At 32.9% G+C, this 22,810-nt stretch overlaps 1 protein-coding gene across 2 annotated transcripts in view; it reads right to left on the bottom strand.

The window, feature by feature from the left end:
* Positions 1 to 11,455: 11,455 nt before the first annotated feature.
* The window catches only part of LOC126739957 (cytosolic Fe-S cluster assembly factor NUBP1 homolog), an 83,967-nt gene continuing 72,612 nt past the window's right edge, over positions 11,456 to 22,810 (bottom strand). For both annotated transcript variants that reach the window (XM_050445795.1, XM_050445796.1), the window contains exons 6-8: positions 11,885 to 12,078; positions 11,605 to 11,791; positions 11,456 to 11,550 (exon numbers count right to left, since the gene is read on the bottom strand). In XM_050445795.1, the coding sequence (XP_050301752.1) occupies positions 11,528 to 11,550; positions 11,605 to 11,791; positions 11,885 to 12,078 (404 nt within the window). In that variant the 3' untranslated portion in view covers positions 11,456 to 11,527. The remainder of the gene's footprint in view (positions 11,551 to 11,604; positions 11,792 to 11,884; positions 12,079 to 22,810) is intronic.

Raw genomic sequence — 22,810 nt, forward strand, 5'->3', positions numbered from 1 at the left:
AAAATTTTTAACATGATTAGTAATAATTTACCGTAATTTTAATGATTCCCGATTTTCGGAAAAATAGTATGTAGACCTCGTAGGAAAAGCCACATTCCCGGACTCCGTATTGCCAGTCTCGGCTTGCGCCTCGACTGGCAATTTTTACGATCGCCCGGGAATGTTAAGCTTTTCCTACTAGGTATACAATATACTATTTTTCCTATGGTACTATGTTCTACACCATAAGGTTTATACAATAATAGGATTATCCAAGTTAGACATCTTTTTCAATTTTTCAATTAAAATAGTTACACTTTTAGTGTCGTCTTCATCAAAAATCATGTCTGAATTTATTTTAAAGGATTTACTTACATTATGTAAGTCATGTTTTGTTGTATAGCTAATTCTGGCTGAAGGGTTAAAATTTTTACTCAAATCATTCAAAATTTTGTAATGGGGAATTCCTTGAAACATTTTTCCTGCTAATTGTTCACGTTCAATCTGTGTCATTCGCAGCCTTCCTACTTCCAGCTTATGTCCTATGTGGGTGGATATATACTTGACCATAATGTTCCCTTAAAAAATAATGACAAAATTAGGAAACATGCCAATTTCAGTAGAAATGTTTCTACTATTCCTATAAAAGTAATCTTAAAAATATAGTACCTACCTTTGTAATTTATATTTGTTGTTATCCTTGCTGGACAAATAGACCCAATTTTATTTGAACCCTTAACTTTTGGTTGCCGCTCTCTTTTTGTATTTTTGACATTTTCTGTGTAGTTTCCAGATCGGTGACAAATATATTTTATTATTTTTGATTTGTCATTGAGACTTCTGGAATTTAAAAGAACATATGATGACTCATTATTTGTCTCTATTTCAAGCTTCCACTCCTTAAACTCATCAAATGAATTAAATTCCAGGTTTTCTTGCTTCAATGGTAAGTCATGCACATTGGAAAAATGCTGATCCAGTTCAGTCATTAAAGAAAACAAAGTGCTGCATAAAGGGCATTTTAAGGTCTTTAAAGTGGATGGTTTCACGAAGTCTTTGTGTTTTCTTTTCATGTGAACGTTAATATTTGATTTTGTACTACTTTTCGTCCCACACTCCGTGCAAACATACACAATTTTTCTACAAAAAATGGGAATTAATATTCTTACAATCTCAATAATGATAATAACTTACTGGGCATTAACCTGCTCCTCCATCTTTTGAAATGAAACACAAGAACACAATTGTGATATAAAACAAGTAACAAGTGATAATCATATAATAACTTTGCCAGATTTGCCTTTGCAAAATAACAAATAAACCACACTCCGCATCAGTCCAGACAACAACAGGGCGGCTATTCTGTAATTTTGGAGGAAGTGACACTTCCACCTGAGAGAAGGGATCTCACATCACATTCCTCTCCCTAGGTATAAAAATTAGTATTCTGTAATAGCAGTGATCGGGTGGTGAACGATCATCATGATCATGTAATTCTTACAGCGTTGCCAGATTCTCGACCAATAGAATACGCGCGCTCATACGTTCGACGCGCCGCTGACCTGACAAGGATTTTGACATTTGACGTACCGGATGCCGGGTATTTATTATTTATTTTTTTGTACAACGGATTAAAAGACATTAGCAATTGTCTGTGTTAGTGTTACCACTTTAATATAAATTAGAAATTAGATAGAAGTAGTATGTGGTATTAAAATGGCAGAGTGTAATCGATCGACCCCCATGACCAATGGACAAAAAAAAAATTCTAACTGAGTGGATGAAAAAACACCTTCAGCTACAAAGTGGATTATTTTCAAATAGTTTTACAAAGAAAGACGCCCAAAACTTGTAGGAAAACATCACTGTAACGCTAAATGCATTCCCTGGGGCATCCTGTAAAACTTGGCGAAAAGCAATGGCAAAAAGTAGGTGAAACATTAGGGTAAATAAAAACAGTTTTAAATATACCTTTCATTTTTAGTCATGGCAAGATTTGAAGAAGAACATAAAGGCAAAAAATCCATAAATAATCCATAAATAGAAGCAAAATCCATATTATGGTTATTATTATACACAATAATAATAATCGGAGGGATTTTTTTATAATCAGAACCACCAAACCAAACAAAACAACGCTATTTTTTTTGGATTTTCATCGCCCACACGTCTTTCTGTCACCTGTCTCGGAAGTTAGGTTAGGATACCCTTCTCCCTCACAATATAGCAGTAGAAGTGTGATCACGCATTTTTCGCACGATGTGAGCGCTCCCCTATTTACAGAATAAACTTTTAATAATTTTCGAGTGAGCTCCGCCCACTTCTCGTGTGAATGTTGTTTCAGGCGTTTACAGAATAGCCGTCCTGCTGATGGGATGGAAAGAATGTGACATTAACCATTGAACGACCAGAGGCATGCGCAATGTCTCGCATTAGTGTTGGGATATAGACGCGAGTGTGCCACCTGATGAAACGAGAGGTTAGGTTGTTTATATTTATGTTCTGTGGTTATTTCTGACGAGATCGGCAGTAAACATTAGCTCATGTTTGTGTTTTTTTCTAAAATCGGAACTGTTTATTTCCGCGAAACGTGTATCTTATATTTATGTAAACTCTTCGCGTACTTTTAAATCGCAAAATCGTATTTTCGGACTAGAAAAACCGGTTTTCCGGCGCGCCGCGGTTTTATTTGTTTATATCAGACTTTAATACTTTAGTTCGTGTTTAATTTAATGTTTTTCTCCTAGTTCGGCTAGTTAATACCAAAGTGTAAATATGCTTCAAAAGTGTTGTGTTCCGGGTTGTAACGGAAACTATAAAAACGGACCTAAAGTGCATGTCTTCGGTTTTCCTAAGGATATAAATCTAAGGCGAAAATGGGTAAAAGCCATACACAGAGATGACTTTGACTTAAATTGCCTTAGTTATTTGTCAAAAACTATAAAAATACGGCCAAGTAAAGATGAAAGGTTAAATATTGACGAGTTGAATTTTGCAAAAGCCCTTGAATTAAGCAAAATTGACTTTGGCGAGCATGAGAAACAAAATAATTTTGACAGTTTTGAAGAGTTTATTCAAAAATTTTCTGCTTTTAAACTACCGAAAGATTGGTTTACTGCTCGCAGTGAGTCTCAAGACAGCAAAAAGCTAACAATTTTTAAAATTGAATACACACCTGGTCCATGCATTAATTGGGCAATGGGCTTGGAAAATTTTAAAAAATATATATATATTTTCCCAAAAATAAATACAACATAAGTTTATAAGAACAATAACGTTTATTTCAAGTTGTTAGGGTAAGTATTTGCAAAGTTATAAGGCTGTTAGTCTGGGGTTTTTTATACCTCCCGAGATTCCGTCCCAATTACGCGTTACGTCATAGACGTCGACGCGACGCGACGGTGTATTATAGAGCGCTCGCTAGCCAGCCAGCCACAGCCTAGTGCCCAGGCGTTATTTTGACAGGGTGGTTTTGTTAGTTGACATTTTGACTTTTAACTTTTATTATTGACGTATTTTGCTTGTTGACTAATTACAATGGAGCAGGGATTTGTTCGTGGTCAGTCAGACAACTTACCCGTTATATAAACGTAAATATTTTAAAACTAAATTCTATTCAAAAATAATTAAAAATAAACTTTTAACTTTAGTTTTTAAACCCTGGTTTTCAAAAACTAAGCATTTTTCTTAGACAAGAAAAATGAGTGGACCTGTAATCATGCACCTGAAACAAGCTGTTTGCCACCAAATCTGCAAAAATGTCATCTGGCAATTATTTTTCCTACAAAATTTAAATCAAAACACTGAACATCCCACTTTGATGTAATATCCAAAAAGTATAGATTTAACCAAAAATTTTACTTAAAAAAAACAAAGACTCTCTTAAAATAAACTCACTCAAAAGCAAGTAAGGGTGTCACCATAATGCGAGAAAAATTCGGCTCACTTCATTAACATTGTAAATATAGGGTAATACTGGTCCAACCATTTTTCTTGCCTAAGGCGTTTTTCGACATAGAACATATGTACATATGAACTTATTAAAATGCAATACAATATTTATAGCAGACATTTTGAAAAACACAAACAACAGCAAAAACATGCATAATAATATTAACAAAGCAGCGTGCAAAACAAGTGCGCGGTCGACATGCTAGCGTCGGTCGTCGCGTCCACTTGGGCGCCTGTGACGTATCATCCCGGCCGCGCTGGTACAAGGAAAAAATTAAACATGGCGTATTTATTCGAACTTTGAAAATTAATTGTGAAGTAACTATAAATGCTAGAGAACTGAAATAAATTGCTAAATTTAAGTTGGAGCCTGCTCTTTTTCACTAAAAAATAATCGAATTATCGTTTCCAAGCTCATTGTTTTTAATTTTAATTTAAATGTTAAAACTTTTTTATATAGCGAGCCAGTTTGTGTTTCAACATCAAAATTTAAAACTCCATATACTTCCCATAGTTTAGATGATTTATATGCAATACTTGAAGCAATAGACCTTACTATTATTACCCTGCCTTTGGAGGAAAATGTCACCAATAATGACAACCCCGACTGCGACTTAAATCCAAAAACGGCTACCAATTCCCTTGGCAATACTATTCTCGATCATGTCAAACCATCAAATGACATAAATAAAATGAAATGTGTGTCAAAATCGAACACACATAACATACTAAACATACTAAAACGTTACGTAAAACTGTCAAACATACTAAAAAGTTTTGAAAACATTGAAGACAACAAAATAGTGCGTGCTTTAGATTTTATTTGTGAACAATTAGCTTTGCTTACAACTGCAAAGGAAAGGTACAGATATTCAAGTATGTAGTACAATAATTTTGACTTCTATAATCTATACTATTAGTCCTCATGTGTACAAGTATTTAAGAGATTATGGATCCCTAATTTTACCACATCCTCAAACTATAGGGTATTTGTAACAAACACATGACCGATCCCCACATAGATGAAAAAAAAATGTTTTTAACTTATGCCCGAAATGTGTTCAGTTTACTAAAGGATCATGAGAGATATGTGACACTACTTTTTGATGAAATTCATATTGACCCTTACATGGACTATAAAGGCGGTAATATCACTGGAACATCAGTCAATAATAAGTCTCTAGCTTCCTCGGCATTTACTTTTATGATTACAAGTGTGTCTTCCAGCTTTAAGGAAGTAGTTCACATAGCTCCCATCTCCAAAACTACATCAGACATACTTCATAATTTTATTAAGACAATTATTGAAAATTTAGAGGAGATTGGGTACATAGTTTTTTGTGTTATAAGTGATAATAATGCCATTAACGGGAAAGCCATGAGTCATTTTTCAACTGCAGACCAACTTAGCATTGTTTATCCCCATATCATAGATAATCAGAGACCATTATTTTACCTATTTGACACAGTTCACTTACTTAAATGTGTATTTAATAATTGGCTTAACTCTAAACCCGACCAAAAATTTTATCCTGATTTTGACACTTCGAAGAAAAAATGTGCTTCTTTTTCTGCAATTAAAAAATTACATGAACTGGAGTATGATAAACTTTTTAAGCTTTTAAAGTCAATACCTATATGTATTTATGTGTATATGATATAACATTTTTTACTACTTGGTGGTATAAAAAAATTATTATAAATACCTAAAAACATATGTTGAATTTTGGCGCAGATGTAGAGGAGTTGGGAGTCTGCATTTAATATTACACCATAATATTTAACCTGACATTCAACCAGAACTAAAACATACCTTTGAATGTTTCCTGAACTCTATTCTATTCCTAGCATTTTTAAAATAAGCCAAATATTGAGATATTAGCATATGGAATCCCTTGGTTTTTAAAAATCGGTGGCCCACATCGATGACGTCACGTGCCAAGCACTAAGGCCTTGTCTTTGAGTGGGTGTTGGCTTACCTCGGTCGGTTACTGTTGGCGCTTCGGTCGGTTTTCTCGGTCGGACTGTTCTCAGCGGACTGCTACTCAACGGATTGCTGACTCGGTTATACACTGAATTCTCCGGCGTAGCATCGATGGCTCTTGCCGGTTTCCTGATGCCATTTGTTTTGTTTACGTTTTTGGCGCCTATCTTTTTTTATTGGTCGCATCGAGGTGCTCTAGCTTGTGATAGCACGGAACGTGGGAATTGACTGAATGGGATGTGGATAATGTGGAAGCGTTAGTCGTATTTATAAGCTGGGTGGGTGGCTGGGATTGGTTGCATTCACGGGTTTAGGACACGCCTACCCAGCTCGTCTTTTGAAAGGTGTTGTGTTTTATTTTGTTTATATTATATATATATATCCACCATATATATATATACAGGGTGTTTCAGAGTTGTGGTGCCAAAACCTTAGGGAAGATTCCGCTCAGCAAAATAAGAAAAAAAGTTTATATGAACATGGGTCCGGAAATGTTTCGTTGCCGATATACAGGGTGTCAACTTTTTTCCAAAAATTAAGTTTTTTATTAATAACTTAGAAATGCGTTAGTCGATTTCATTGAATTTTTTACAGTTTATTTAAACCATTATCAGACATCTACTGAAGCAATTAAATTCGATCCGAAATTTCCAAGGGCGTACCAATAGAGCAAGTATTTTGTCTTTTTGTAGAAAAAAATATCACCCTGCAACTTTTTTGCGGTTTTTATTTACTTATTTTAAAAAACCCACTAAAATACAACTTTTTGGTCTCTTGACTAGGAAAAATAAAAATGCTTAGGAATTATCCAAAAATGTATCGCAGTGTGTTTGAAAACTAAAAAAAAACATTACCACGTAGATAACATCGAAATAACATCGAAATCGTAAATAATCGTAACTAACATCGAAAATACCGAAATTACATTCCTATCCATTCTAAAGATTATTTTTGTATCAAAGTAAGTGTTTTTGTTTACAACGCTCTGCATTTGTTAAAGTTTAAACTTAACAGTGTTAGTTCTAAAATACCTATCTTGGTAGTTGGTGGTGAAAAAAAAATGGAATACACTTTTGCTGACCTAACAGATATGCTTCTTGTGTATGGTGAGGGCCCGTTGCAATTCTCGAGAAGCCGAACGAATTTATCGTCGAAAATTTCCCAATAGGCGACATCCCAGCAGAAAAATATTTCCAAATATCGAAAGGCGAATACGAGAAACTGGTACATTGAGTGTAACACGGCCTGATGTTGCTCCCTAAACTGCCCGAACTGTGGCTGCCGAGGAGGAAATTTTGGAAAGAGTGGAAAATGCACCATTCGTTAGCACTCGTGAAATAGCTAATGCTATGGGAATTGGACACAGTTCAGTCTGGAGAATATTGCATGAGCAGCTGCTGCATCCCTACCATTTGCAAAAAGTCCATGCATTGATTCCAGCCGACTATCCACTCCGTGTTTTTTTCTGCCAGTGGTATCCTCGTAGCCTTATAAACAATCCACAGTTTAATAGGAACATTTTATTTTCCGATGAAGCGTTGTTTACCAGAAATGGATATTTTAATAGCCATAATTATCATGTTTGGCATGAAGAAAATCCTCATGCAACGCACGTTACAGGCCACCAGCAGCGTTTTCATCTAAATATCTGGGCAGGAATTGTAGCTGATCAATTGATTGGCCCATTTGTATTACCACCGCGCTTAAATGGAGATGTTTACTTAGATTTTTTACGCAATACTCTTCCAGGACTCCTAGAAGAAGTTCCATTAAATAGCTGGCAGCAAATGATATTTCAGCATGACGGTGCACCGGCTCATTTTTACCGAGAAGTAAGAAACTATTTGGATGAAGCTTACCCTGGACGATGGATAGGTAGAGAGGACCCATTGCATGGCCTCCTCGCTCACCAGATCTTACATCTTTAGATTTTTTCCTTTAGGGTTACCTAAAAAACCTTGTTTATGCTACCCCCGTGAAAACAGTGGAACAATTACAGCAAAGAATTTTCGATTCTTGTCGGACTATTCAGAACACTGCAGGTATTGTCGAACGAGTACGACAAAGTATGGTGAGACGGTGCAATGCTTGCATCGAAGCAGGAGGTTGTCAGTTTGAACATTTATTGTAATTTTGTTATCAGTGATTACTTTAACAAAAATGTATTCTCGTACCTACTAAGAAAATTGAGAAATAATGTATTATTTTAGAGAAAATTTTATTTGATGTTTTTTTTTTAGTTTTCAAAAATAAACACACTGCGATACATTTTTGGATAATTCCTAAGCATTTTTATTTTTCCTTATGGAGTTCAGAGACGTGCCGTGGTGCCGTATTGTAATTTTTTCTCAAAAACGAAGCGAGACACTAAAAAAAGTCAAGAGACCAAAAAGTTGTATTTTAGTGGGTTTTTTAAAATAAGTAAATAAAAACCGCAAAAAAGTTGCAGGGTGATATTTTTTTCTACAAAAAGACAAAATACTTGCTCTATTGGTACGCCCCTGGAAATTTCGGATCGAATTTAATTGCTTCAGTAGATGTCTGATAATGGTTTAAATAAACTGTAAAAAATTCAATGAAATCGACTAACGCATTTCTAAGTTATTAATAAAAAACTTAATTTTTGGAAAAAAGTTGACACCCTATATCTCGGAAACGAAACATTTCCGGACCCATGTTCATATAAACTTTTTTTCTTATTTTGCTGAGCGGAATCTCCCCTAAGGTTTTGGCACCACAACTCTGAAACACCCTATATTTATATATATATATACAGGGTGTCTCACGACGAACAGACGCGATCGATATCTCGGAAACTACTTTTTCAAAAATTTTGAAAATTTGGCAACATGGCATAGTCGATGGGGGCTACACAACTAAAATATTTTGACAGTTGTGACGTTTCCGGTTATACCGGAAGTAGGTGTCAACTTCGTTATTTTAAATGGAACACCCTGTATATTTTTACATTTTTTACTTTTACGTGAAATTCTAAGTATATTTTGTGTATAATGTCATATACCTAAGTGTAACCGTTTTTGACATATTTTTAATTTCATGTTAAAAACTATGTTTATAAGCCCTAACATAATTACCGATTACTCCCTTTTAGTAGCCTTTATTCATTGGTTAGTTTTGGTTTTATTTTAGAGGAAGGACCACTTTAAAAGACTATTTTAATATTTGGCTAAAAAAAAGATACAGGGGGGTCAAAAACTAGCATTAAAAATTAAAATGAAAAAATCATTAAAAGTCAATTTTTTTAAATGAAAACCCCCTATTTTTATAATTTTTTCATAAAGATAATTAAAAATAAGGTTAACTTTGTATAAGGTTATCTAGTCCAAAAATTGATAGTTTCCGAAATATTGGCAGTTTAAATTTGGCCTAATATTAAAAGCCGTATAGTAACACGTCTCAAGGATTGTTGATTAGTTTGGCATGACGGTTGTCATAGTAACCGCTAGAAGCGGCAGTAAGACAATGGATTATATGCATTAAATTTATAAGTTACTTGCTATTTAAGTTTTCTTCGTAAAAGTGTAATTTAATTAAAAAGTGTACATTTCTGTTATAATCCATTATCTTACTGTTGCTTGTAGCGGTTACTATGACAACCGTCCTGGTTAACTAATCAACAATCCTTGAGCCGTGTACAACTATACGGCTTTTAATATTAGGCCAAATTTAAACTGCCAATATTTCGAAAACTATCAATTTTTGGACTAGATAACCTTATACAAAGTTAACCTTATTTTTAATTATCTTTATAAAAAAATTATAAAAATAGGGAGTTTCCATTTAAAAAAATTGACTTTTATTGATTTTTTCATTTTAATTTTTAATGCTAGTTTTTGACCCCCCTGTATCTTTTTTTTAGCCAAATATTAAAATAGTCTTTTAAAGTGGTCCTTCCTCTAAAATAAAACCAAAACTAACCAATGAATAAAGGCTACTAAAAGGGAGTAATCGGTAATTATGTTAGGGCTTATAAACATAGTTTTTAACATGAAATTAAAAATATGTCAAAAACGGTTACACTTAGGTATATGACATTATACACAAAATATACTTAGAATTTCACGTAAAAGTAAAAAATGTAAAAATATACAGGGTGTTCCATTTAAAATAACGAAGTTGACACCTACTTCCGGTATAACCGGAAACGTCACAACTGTCAAAATATTTTAGTTGTGTAGCCCCCATCGACTATGCCATGTTGCCAAATTTTCAAAATTTTTGAAAAAGTAGTTTCCGAGATATCGATCGCGTCTATTCGTCGTGAGACACCCTGTATATATATATATATATATATTTTTTTTAAAGGTGTCAAGGATTTTAGGGTAATAATAATTTGAATGCCGGATTTGATGCTAGCTTGTTTAACTTTGAAATTAAGTTATCTATTTTTACATTTATTTCATCCTCCGGCAAGGATAGAAGAGTTAATAAAGTGCTATTTTGTAATGGTGATTTAATCTGTTTAGCCTTCAATCCGGGTTCTTTTATAGCCTCCGTCCCCCTGAACGTCGGGCCCGAGGTAAGCTCTCTTTTTAACGCTTCAGCGAAGTTTTTCTTGCTGTTTATAAAATTAGGATTTTTGGGACAGCGCCAATAACTGGCCGGATGGTCGCCGCCGCAATTGCAACACTGGGCCGGTGCTGCACGTTCTTTTTTGCTTTCTGTATAAATATGTTTGCCTTTGCACTTATGGCAACGCAGCCCCGCGTTGCAATTGCTCGCGGCGTGTCCAAATTCCTGACGGCGATGGCGCTGTCCAGGTTTTTCCGTATCGGTGTTTATTTTGGAGTCATCAGATTGCAGCATCTCCTCCTCTCGCGGGGAGGAGATGTTTGCATCTTTTCTTGATCTTTTTCTTGAGTTTTCTTTTTTTTTGATTGTCATTTAACTGGTCCCTCATCGCTCCCAACTGCCCGGCAAAATTTTTATTATCGTTTTGTAATTTTTCATTTAGTTTGATTATTTTTTCCATGTTATCATTCATTTCCTGCAGTTGAGTATTAAAGATACAGTTTTGTTCTTTAAGAAGATCGACTTCTTCCTCAGTGTCTTTTAGTTTGTTTTTTAATTTTTCATTTTCAAGCGTTTTAAATCCAACTTTTTTTCTTCAATTCTCGACCGCAGTATATTAATCTCCGTTTGGAGGCTATCGCAGAATGTTTTATACATTTCTGTGCTGTTAAACTGTCCTACTTCCATGTTCTGGTCGGCATTCAAGGAAGGGGATGGGGTTTTAGAATATCTTCTTTCAAGAAGAGGTTTTTGGATGGGGTAAGGACATGAGGTAGTGGTGGTACGGAATGAACGGTGCTGAGGTATTAACGCGGTGATAAATTAATAATTAACGCGATCACGCGTTTATTAACAAAATAGAGACTTTACTGGGCCAACTTATTAATTTAAGTTGAAAAAGAACCGAATAATTCTATAGATAAATAAGAGAATTACAGAAAATTTAGTAACTTCGTTACAAGTTAAATTAATTTAAAAATTATTTAATTATTAATAAAATTACAAAAATTATACTAAAAAATTATATTTACTCATAGAATAACATGTTTACTTAATGATATGCATGTTTTCTTATAGTGACTATCCATATTTAGCTGTAATATCTGAAATTAGAAAAAGATTTTTATAGATTGAATTATTACAGCTTATTTACATACTTTTAACGATAGTTTGAAGGACGCTTATTACTGGTGAATCAGGCACTTCTTCAAAGAAATTTTTCCCTTCGTCACAACTTCTTGTAACTTTTGGATCCAGTGGTAAACTACCCAAAAATGGAACGTCTAATTCTTCACACATTTTCTTGACACCACCTGTGGTAGCTTTGAATATTTCTGCCGATTTCTTAAAAAGATAACACTTTGTAGCAAAAGTCCTTATAAAATAATGTTTTTGTTTAACAATTTAATTAAAAATGACAAACAATATATTAGTTACCTGACAACAAGGGCAGATAAATTCTGCCATATTCTCTACCACTCCCAATATGTTGATCTTCGTTTTCCTGCAAAAATCGATTTCTTTCCTGACATCCAATAAGGCCACTTCTTGGGGAGTAGTCACTATGATCGCACCTGTCAAGTTAGCTTGGGACAGGTATGTGACTGCTGATAGGTGCTCATCGGATGTACCTTAAAATATATTAAGAAAATGATGAAACTGAAATATTAATGCAAGGAAAGTGAATTTTAAGACATTAAAAGAACGAACAAAAATTAACATGACACATCAACGAAAAATGAGATAAGAGGATCTTATGGAAATTATATACCTTATGTTGATGAGATGGTTATGTCTGAAGTTACGTCAAAAAGCTTTTACAAAGTTAAATTTAGCTACCGCAACTATTACTAATATCTTAAGCATAAATTAAGAACAGATTTACGCAAGCTTTAAAAAACATCATGATAAACTTCGCACTATTTTAAATGACTTTTTTATTAAATGTCTCAATTTGTTTAGTTTTATTTGTACGACTGAAGATAACATTTAATTATATTTAAATAGGTTTAAACAAATTTTCGAATATTTTAATTTATCTCAATGTATATCAGAGCCAACAAGAGTGAATATGGCAACTGGAAACGCAAGTCTTATTGACTACATCGTAAGCAGCGATAGTTTGATTTCTTTGATTTCGTCACTATCAGTGCCTATCTCAGATACCATATTAGACCATAATATTTTTTCGATTTTTAAATTTGAGAATATAAAGGCGATAGGAAAACATATTTCGTTTCGAGATTATAACGCAATAAACATCGAAAATTTTTATAATGATGGGGAACTTATTTTCTACGAGATGTACTGCATGACTGATATTAATGAAAAAGTTGACTTTTTTAACAGAAATATTTTGACAATCCTAAATAGGCATGCACCTATTAAAACTAAAAAAATCAAGGAAAAACCGTGTTGTCCTTGGATAACACAAAATATAAAAACTTTAATTAAATTTAGGGACCGTGCGAATAAAAAATATTTAAAAAATAAACCAGCGCATTTGCAGTATTATAGAGAACTAAGAAATTACACAAAACACGAAAAAAATTACTTTTTTTAATCAACTGTTAGATAAAAAAGGAAAGGATTTTTGGAGAGTAGCAGACAAACTTCATCTATAAAAATATAAAATCTTTCTGTTTTGAAATGATGCGGTTCTATGGCATGGCACTACAAAAATATCATTGTTTCGCGTCATGTGTTCATGCTCAAAATCCAAAAATTCATCTCGTAAGTTAGCCGGTTGGCCTTCCTTTATAATCCCATAAAGTTAAATATATGATGCTTTCGTCTGTTTGTCATATTTAATACATTTTTGTCATTAAGATATGGCGTTATATAGTTTCTATATGGGATATTATAGGCAAATCGCATACAGGAATTTTGAATTTTTTGAATTGCGTTTTTGGTACTTAAACGTAAAGAGCCATATATACAGGGTGTTTCAAAATTTACTACATATATTTTAAGGGCGTATTCCTGAGGTCAAAATAACTTTTTTCCTATAAACATGGGTCCTAAAATGCACCCCCTTCAAGCTACAGCCATCGCAAGAAGTGTAAAAAAAATCGATTTTTTAAAACCGTGTCTACAGTTTTGCATCAAATTTAACGAAATTTGGAATACCCCCGTTATTTTAGGCGGTCTATTTGATAACTTTGATAACTGGTTTTGCTATTGCTGAAACTTTGTTATTGAGGTTTTTTCAATAAATTGATGAACAATTATTTACATTAAAGAATGACGGTTTATAAAAATACAAAAATTGGTTAAAAAATTATTTAACATTTATTAACATAATAATTAATTATTTTTTAAATAAACAATAAACTTCTGAGAAACAAATATTTTTTTTATAAAAAGTGCTCGAAATGCGCACTCCCCGCTGCAATACAAGCTTCCATTCGTCTTCTCATAGATTGACTTACTCGCTCTAAAATTCCGGGAGTATTTCTTATTGTTTCAATAATCAGGCATCAATAATTCTTTGCCTTAGGACCTCGAGCAAAGATACTTGACCAGGATTATAGACGAGGCTTTTTACATATCCCCAGAAAAAAAAATCCAGAGGATTGCAGTCCGGGGAGCGTGGAGGCCATGGTATTGGGCCTGCTCTACCAATCCATCTCTAAGGAAACACAAAGTTCAAAGTAGTAGTCACGCACTGTTATACGGAAATGAGGGGGGGCACCGTTATGCATAAACCACATGTTCGCTCGCACATTTAAAGGTATATTGTCTAGTAAACCATTTAAATGGTGCTGTAGAAAGTCTAAATAAGTGTCGCCAACTAAAATTCTAGGAAAAAAGAAAGTACCAATTAACTCATCTTCCACTAAACCTGCCCATACATTAAGGCTAAAGTGCTCCTGGTGGTGAGATTGCCTAATTTCGTGCGGATTCTCTGCTGCCCAAACACCCGCGAAAAATGAGCTTCGTCTGTGAATAGAATACTTGATAAAAAATTATTATCTCTCGCGCATTTCTGAACTAACCACCTTGCAAACTGTAAGCGCCTTGGGAAATCTTGAGGTAGCAAAGCTTGAACTCTTTCAATATGGTATGGATACAGGCTATTTTCATGCAAAACCCGCCAGATTAATTTCTTGATTTTATAACAAGAAATAAAAATCAAAATATGATACCAACTAATCTATTAAATCCAACCGAAATTCATAAATTTTTCCGGATACAGTAAGTATAGAAGCAATAGATTACTATAAAAATAATCTAGCTTGTAATGAAGTGTTAGCATTTCAGCTTCTTGAATACTCTAATTTAACTAAAATAATCTCTTCAATAATTTCTCATCTAATGCAGTGGGAATTGATGGTATCTCGATTAAGGACATTAAACTTTGTTCTCAAATTTGCTTAAATCCGTTATTACATACAATTAATGAGTGCATACTTAAGCAAAAATATCCAAATTTATAGAAAAAAGCAATAATCAAACCTATTGCAAAAAATTCAGTACCTAAAGAATACAAGGATTTAAGACCAATCAGTATATTGCCTGCAGTGTCCAAAGTGTTTGAAAAACATATTTATAACCAGATTTCTAATTTTGCTGAAGCTTGTAATTTAATACCCGATCCAGGATTTAGAAAGAATTTTAGCACGTCAACATGCTTAGTTAAAATATTAAATGAAGAGCAAAATCAAGTAAAATGTGTGGCCCTGCTCGACTTTAGTAAAGCTTTCGACAAACTTAACCACGAAATGTTGTTGGGTAAACTAAGGTATTTTGGAATCTCTGAATATGGTATTAACATCTTTAAAGAATATCTATATAATCGTGAAAGTTGTGTTATGACAGTCCAATGGTTAGAAAAACAATGTTTAGAGTTTAGGCAAACAAATCAAGGCGTACCTCAGGGTTCTATACTATCACCCCTACTTTTTTCACTCTACGTGGCAGACATGTATAACACTGTAAAACATTCCATATTACAGCAGTATGATGACGAGAAAAAAATACTGTTGTGTTTCCAATTATTTGTTAGTATTTGGATGTTTTTTCATTGTTTTAAATATATTTATAATAGTTTCAATTCCATATTATCCAAACAATTTAACCCTTAAGTTCAAGATAATTACAGCTACGCAATTAAATTTTAAATACTTTTTGTTTCTATTTAATGATATATTGTGTCCCTCCAATACTGATATAAGCATTAATTTAATGAAAGCATTTATGTAATTTTAATATATATCAATCATGCTTTTCATTGAAAAAAATATACTATGTATTTGATAATTAAAATCATTTGCTACAAACACATTATTCAGTAATTAATTTAAAATATATTTATTTTCTTTAAAACACAACTATTACTGTCACAATACACCATGTTATTAATGCAATGTCTAAATTGTTCAGAGAATTACGCAGTAGTATTGGGCCAAAGACATCTTATATTAACTTCAATGATCCTTGTCGTTAACTCAACTACTTTGTACTCCCCTAGATTGGTATATAATTTGAATTTACCAAATAGCGTAAATCTGTGCATCGTGCCTGTGTGGAGGTGTACTGCCGCGTCGTCACTAATTTGACATTTTGGCTTGTTTGTTTCAAAAAGCAGCATTATCGTCCCCGCGCCTGCATGTTAATTTGTGTTCGTGCTAATTTAAATTGTGTGTTGTAGATCCATAATATTAATAATTTATAGTACGATGGACGAGTTTGTAAAATAAACATGATTTAGAGGAGCTTATACCTATCTTTGAAGGTAAGTACCTACCTTTGTATGTAATACATAATGTCAGACATGGTTGTAGTTTTCAGGTTTTTTTAATTTTTATACCATAAGTATTTTATTTTAATCATTTCATTTTAAGTATAGATACCATAGTTTTTGCAAAAACAGTAAACGTAATTATTCTATAAATATCAATTAGATGTTTAATACAGTAATATTTTATTAATCAGTATTAATTTCTTCATAAATATTAGTTCTTTTCCTACTGTCATTCGTTATTTAAAAAACTTAAATCTTGTAGCACTTACAAATATAGGTACCTACTGTTAGATATAAGATATTTATACAAAAGTTCCTAAACAAAAAACTATAAATATACATTTACAATTAATTGGATCACAATGGATTTTCCGGTCTCGTAGTTACATCTTTAGTATATAAGGTCACTTGCAAGTAGTTTTAGGTTTTCGTTTAGTTTTAATCTCCTCCCGAAGATGCTAACATCGTTAGCGAAACACGTGTCGAAAGTAAAATAAAGAGTTTTGGTTAGTGGTAAAACTGTTTTGTGATTTAGAACATGTATGTACATATACATATAATAGAAGAATGTCGAGAAACCTTGAAACAATAATGATTGCACTGGTCACCTCATTTTGGTTTTTGCAAGAAAACTTGCTTATATATTATATAAATGAATAAATTTATTTGGTTTTGTATATTTCTAGTTCCTGTTTTATCTCTAGTCTGTTTCCTGTTCCTGTTTTCCTAGTGGTCTTAGAAATTAAGGAAAATGTTTTTTTATTTTTTTGACTTTTGGAACAAAAGTTTATGTTTAAATTGTCTATAAGATTTGAAACTGAATTCACAGGTTTCCTTTTTTTAACAAATAAATTATTATGTTAACTATTTGATTTTTTTTTAATTCCCATTTCAGCTTTGCGATGTTTCTATTTAATTTTAAAGTGTACATAATAGTGTTTAATCAGTTATGCTTTATTACAAATAGATATAAAACATGACGTTTCGTCTCTGTTTCTTTTCTTTCTTTCTTTTTTCTATTTTTGTATACTTATATGTAATAACCTAAAAAAATTTTGACATTTTTTAGCTGTCACATTGAGAAAGTCTTGTTTTTTTTTTGTCATGTTTTATATTTATTTGTAATAAATCATAACTGATTATAGGTTGTACTTTGGCAAACTTTGTGGAACTTATTTCTTTGTTACTAACTCAAATACCTACAGACTGATTATTAACCTATATGTATAAACTTGAAAAGTTATTGCTGACAACAGAAATAATGACTAATAGTGAAGAAAAAATTACGGTAAAATATTTTTTGATTCTAAAATAATTTGTGTTTTTACGAAAATTTGTACGAACTTTATGAGGTGGAATTTTATTTATAAAGGATGTTTTTTTTTCAGCGATGGAATCAATTGATTACAACTTTGACATAATCAAAATGGTTTAATTGTTAACGGTTTCCATCGATTAATCCATCACTGAATAAAAAAATCGCCCTTTGTAAACAAAATTCCACCTGATAAGGTTGATAATTTTTTGTAAACAAAAAACAAATTATTTCAAAATCTAAAAATATTTAACTAACATATTTTTTAATTTTTAGTTATTTGTCATCAGCAATAATTTCCCAAGTTTATGCGTATAAATTAAAAATCACCCTCTATTTAGTATAGGATCACACCAATTAATAAAATATTTCGGATAAAAAATCAATTGTAATTGATTTAAATCCAGATACCTATAATGTCAATTATAAGTTTTAATATCCTCAATTTTAATGAGCAATTTTTGCAAAATTACTAATTATTCTGACAATTAATGTATTAAATTCTTCCAATTGTAGGTAAGATTGGGGCAATTACGAATCTGACAAAATTCAAATACATACTATAATTCATTATTTTATAATGCACTACACTGGTAATCTATGAAACAACATGAGGCATTAAAACAATTCAACATGCGATCGTAACAAAAGAACCATAAAGTTGAGGCAAAAAAAAAGTATTTTCAAATCAATTATAAAGTACCCGTTTAATTCAATGAAACCTTGTAATTAAATCTTTCATTAAAATCCGATAACATCTTGTCATTGAATCCAAGATATGATATAATTAGTTACCAAATTTAGATTTGTAGTTGAATAAAACTCTATTGTACTACTACTGTAATTGAGGAATACTGAATGTAAGAAGTCATTGAATCAAAGCACAAGTCTTTGACAAAACGACAGATTTTTTTGTGATATATTCCTGTTTCTATTGAAGATATGAATAATAATTCATTTCAGCATAAGTTTCAGTTTGATTTAATGAATCTAGAAAACTACGCAAAAAATTACCTCAAATTAAATGCTGAAAAATCCAAAATTTTGTTCGAATAATAATTTAAGGCGAAATTTTGAAAATCGAATAAAGATTCATATAAATAACACTCCAGTTCCAATTGTCCCAGAGGCAAAAAATTTGGGTATCATATTTAATAATTCTCTCTCTTTTGAACCCCACGTAAAAAACAAAATTAAAGCAGCCTATTAAATATAATACGCCTGAAAAACCTTTTTAAATTTAAACGGAACTTGTCCACAAAACAAAAATATTTACTTTGTGAAAGCCTCGTTTTATCTTTGTTCGATTACGGTGATGTGGTATATATATAGTGTATGTATACAGGTTGTTTCAAAATTCACTACATATATTTTAAGGGCGTATTCCTGAGGTCAAAATAAGATTTTTTTTTAACATGGGTCCTAAAATGCACCCCCTTCAAGCTACAGCCATCGCAAGAAGTGTTAAAAAAATCGATTTTTTAAAACTGTGTCTACAGTTTTGCATCAAATTTAACGAAATTTAGATTACCCCCGTTATTTTAGGCGGTCTATTTACTCTTTATCTTAGAAAAGGCGTAAAACTAATTTTAAGGGGTAAACTGAGGGGGTGCACACTTTTGACGGCCAAAATTTTATGTGTACATACATTTTTTTTAAAATTAAGCTACACCAGAAAATAGACCATACAAAAATTAAAATTTTTGGTCTCTTTGGCATTTTTTTCATACGACTATTAGTTTTTGAGAAAATTGCCGGTGAATAAAAGGATAGCAATATCGTAAATTAAAAATAAAAAAAAAATTTAGGAAGTAGGCTGTGTTTCGCAATTGTTAACATTTTTATTTTTGAGATTTTAGTAGTAGGCTGCGAGTATTTGTTTTAGACATTTTTTAACTTGCTTGACATTTGGTGTAAAATAAATTTACTGTCATTGTTGACTTTGTTTAATTCCAGTAGTTTACTTCCCGTTTTAGATTTAAAGTATAGTTTTTATTCCCATGTTTTCTTTCTAAACGCTAACATTGCTAAAATGGAAAATGAACGTTATTCATTCGAACATCTTGCAGACATCCATTTTGTTTATGGTCTTGCTGATGGTAACGCGTATGAGGCTCAAGGATTGTATCAGTTAAGGTTTCCTAATCGCCGACTCCCGAATGTACGAACATTTTCAGAGTCAAATCGGCATCTTAGGGAATACGGTAGTTTTCGGACCCCCAGGAACAATGCAGGCAGACCGTAACAAGCACGAAACCCAGTGACAGAGGAGCAAATTTTGAATGCCATCGACGACGATCCTGGCCTAAGCACCCGACAAATAGCTCGGAATTTGGATGTTCCTCATGCAACTGTCTGGCGGGTTTTGCACGAAAATAGCTTGTATCCATACCATATTGAAAGAGTTCAAGCTTTGCCATCTCAAGATTTCCCAAGGCGCTTACAGTTTGCAAGGTGGTTAGTTCAGAAATGCGCGAGAGATAATAATTTTTTATCAAGTATTCTATTCACAGACGAAGCTCATTTTTCGCGGGTGTTTGGGCAGCAGAGAATCCGCACGAAATTAGGCAATCTCACCACCAGGAGCACTTTAGCCTTAATGTATGGGCAGGTTTAGTGGGAGATGAGTTAATTGGTCCTTTCTTTTTTCCTAGAATTTTAGTTGGCGACACTTATTTAGACTTTCTACAGCACCATTTAAATGGTTTACTAGACAATGTACCTTTAAATATGCGAGCGAACATGTGGTTTATGCATAACGGTGCCCCCCCTCATTTCCGTATAACAGTGCGTGACTACTACTTTGAACTTTTTTTTTTTTGTATTTCCTTAGAGATGGATTGGTAGAGCAGGCCCAATACCATGGCCTCCACGCTCCCCGGACTGCAATCCTCTGGATTTTTTTTTCTGGGGATATGTAAAAAGCCTCGTCTATAATCCTGGTCAAGTGCCTTTGCTCGAGGTCCTAAGGCAAAGAATTATTGATGCCTTTGAAACAATAAGAAATACTCCCGGAATTTTAGAGCGAGTAAGACAATCTATGAGAAGACGAATGGAGGCTTGTATTAGAGCGGGGAGTGCGCATTTCGAGCACTTTTTATAAAAAAAAATATTTGTTTCTCAGAAGTTTATTGTTTATTTAAAAAATAATTAATTATTATGTTAATAAATGTTAAATAATTTTTTAACCAATTTTTGTATTTTTAAACCGTCATTCTTTAATGTAAATAATTGTTCATCAATTTATTGAAAAAACCTCAATAACAAAGTTTCAGCAACAGCAAAACCAGTTTAAGGTAAAAAGTAAATAGACCGCCTAAAATAACGGGGGTATTCCAAATTTCGTTAAATTTGATGCAAAACTGTAGACACGGTTTTAAAAAATCAATTTTTTTAATACTTCTTGCGATGGCTGTAGCTTGAAGGGGGTGCATTTTAGGACCCATGTTTATAGGGAAAAAAGTCTTATTTTGACCTCAGGAATACGTAATCCCTTAAAATATATGTAGTAAATTGTGAAACACCCTGTATATATGGCTCTTTACGTTTAAGTACCAAAAACGCAATTCAAAAAATTCAAAATTCCTGTATGCGATTTGCCTATAATATCCCATATAGAAACTATATAACGCCATATCTTAATGACAAAAATGTATTAAATATGACAAACAGACGAAAGCATCATATGTTTAACTTTATGGGATTATAAAGGAAGGCCAACCGGCTAACTTACGAGATGAATTTTTGGATTTTGAGCATGAACACATGACGCGAAACAATGATATTTTTGTGTTGCCACGCCATAAAACCGCATCATTTCAGCGCTCTTTTAAATTTGCGGGGGTTAAAATGTGGAATAGTATTCCATCCAGCATTAAACAACTATCTTTAAACATATTTCTAAAAAAATTAAATCACAGTTGCTAGTTGAACAAAGAATAGGTTAATTAACATCAGATACAAATTTAAAAAAACATTATTAACTGTCATTAGTTGAAAATTGTCTTTACCCCTTGTGGGTGGACATCGACATCGACATTTTGCATTTTTGCTTTTTTTTAGGGTCTTAAGTATTGGGCGTTACCCTTCTTGGTTCTTTTATCCGCTGCGGCTCTCCCGTTCTGCATTAATTTTCTTCATTATTATTATTATTATTGTTTGTTTCTTTTTGATTTATTTGATATAAATTAATTATTTTTAAGGGTTATTTCGTCTGTACCAACAGATTAACGGTTTTTATAATCGAGAATTAATCCTTTTTATCAACATTTTAATTAGATTTATAACTGTATTTTATAATTTTATATATGGGCAAATGAAGCATTTGAATTTGAATTTGAAAATCATTTCTAAAATAAAGATGTGTCGACCTGGTAGTGATGGTATTGCTTAAAATGTAAAATGGTATCTCTTAGCACTTCATACTTAACTCATTACATAATAAAATAATGCATATTTCCTAATCCTTGTAAATTGAGTGACGTGATTTATATTTCTACGTTAAAAAATCCAACGAGTCTTGCCATTACCGACCAATAAATATACTTTCATTCTTATCCAAGATTCCTGAAAGAATTATATCTGATCAAATAAAATACTTTTTAGACCTATGGATGAAGGATAATCATAATCATAGATAATCATGATACGAGGGCGGGTCAATAAGTCCGTGACTTTTTGAATTTCCCGCCCTCTAATGGAAATGGCAACTCTGCTCCTGTCAACAGAGAACTGTAAGTTGACGCCTGTCAAAATTTGAATAAGCTGCGTCATTTAGTTTGTGTCTGACAGCAGTTGATAGCAGACTACCACTCGTTTTGAGAAGAAAATGGAAAAAAGTGAATTTCGTGTGCTCATTAAGCATTATTTTTTACGGAAAAAAACCATCACTCAAACCAAGGCTATGCTTGATAAATATTATGGGGATTCTGCACCATCCATTTCCATGGTAAATAAGTGGTTTACTGAATTTCGATGTGGCCGTACAAGCACGGAAGATGCCGAACGTTCTGGACGCCCAGTCGAGGTCTCTACATCCAAAACAATCGAAAAAATTCACGATATGGTCTTAGCCGATCGGAGATTGAAAGTGAGAGAGATTATGGAAGCCATAGGCATCTCACATGTTTCAGTAGTTTCAATTTTGAATGATCATTTGGCTATGAGAAAGCTTTCCGCAAGATGGGTGCCGCGTTTGCTCACAATCGACCACAAACGCAACCGTGTGACAATTTCCCAGGAGTGTTTGGCGTTATTCAACCGCAATATGGACGAATTTTTGCGTCGTTTCGTCACCGTGGAC

The sequence above is a fragment of the Anthonomus grandis genome, chromosome 8, assembly GCF_022605725.1.
Source record: "Anthonomus grandis grandis chromosome 8, icAntGran1.3, whole genome shotgun sequence".
NCBI classification, from domain to species: domain Eukaryota; kingdom Metazoa; phylum Arthropoda; class Insecta; order Coleoptera; family Curculionidae; genus Anthonomus; species Anthonomus grandis.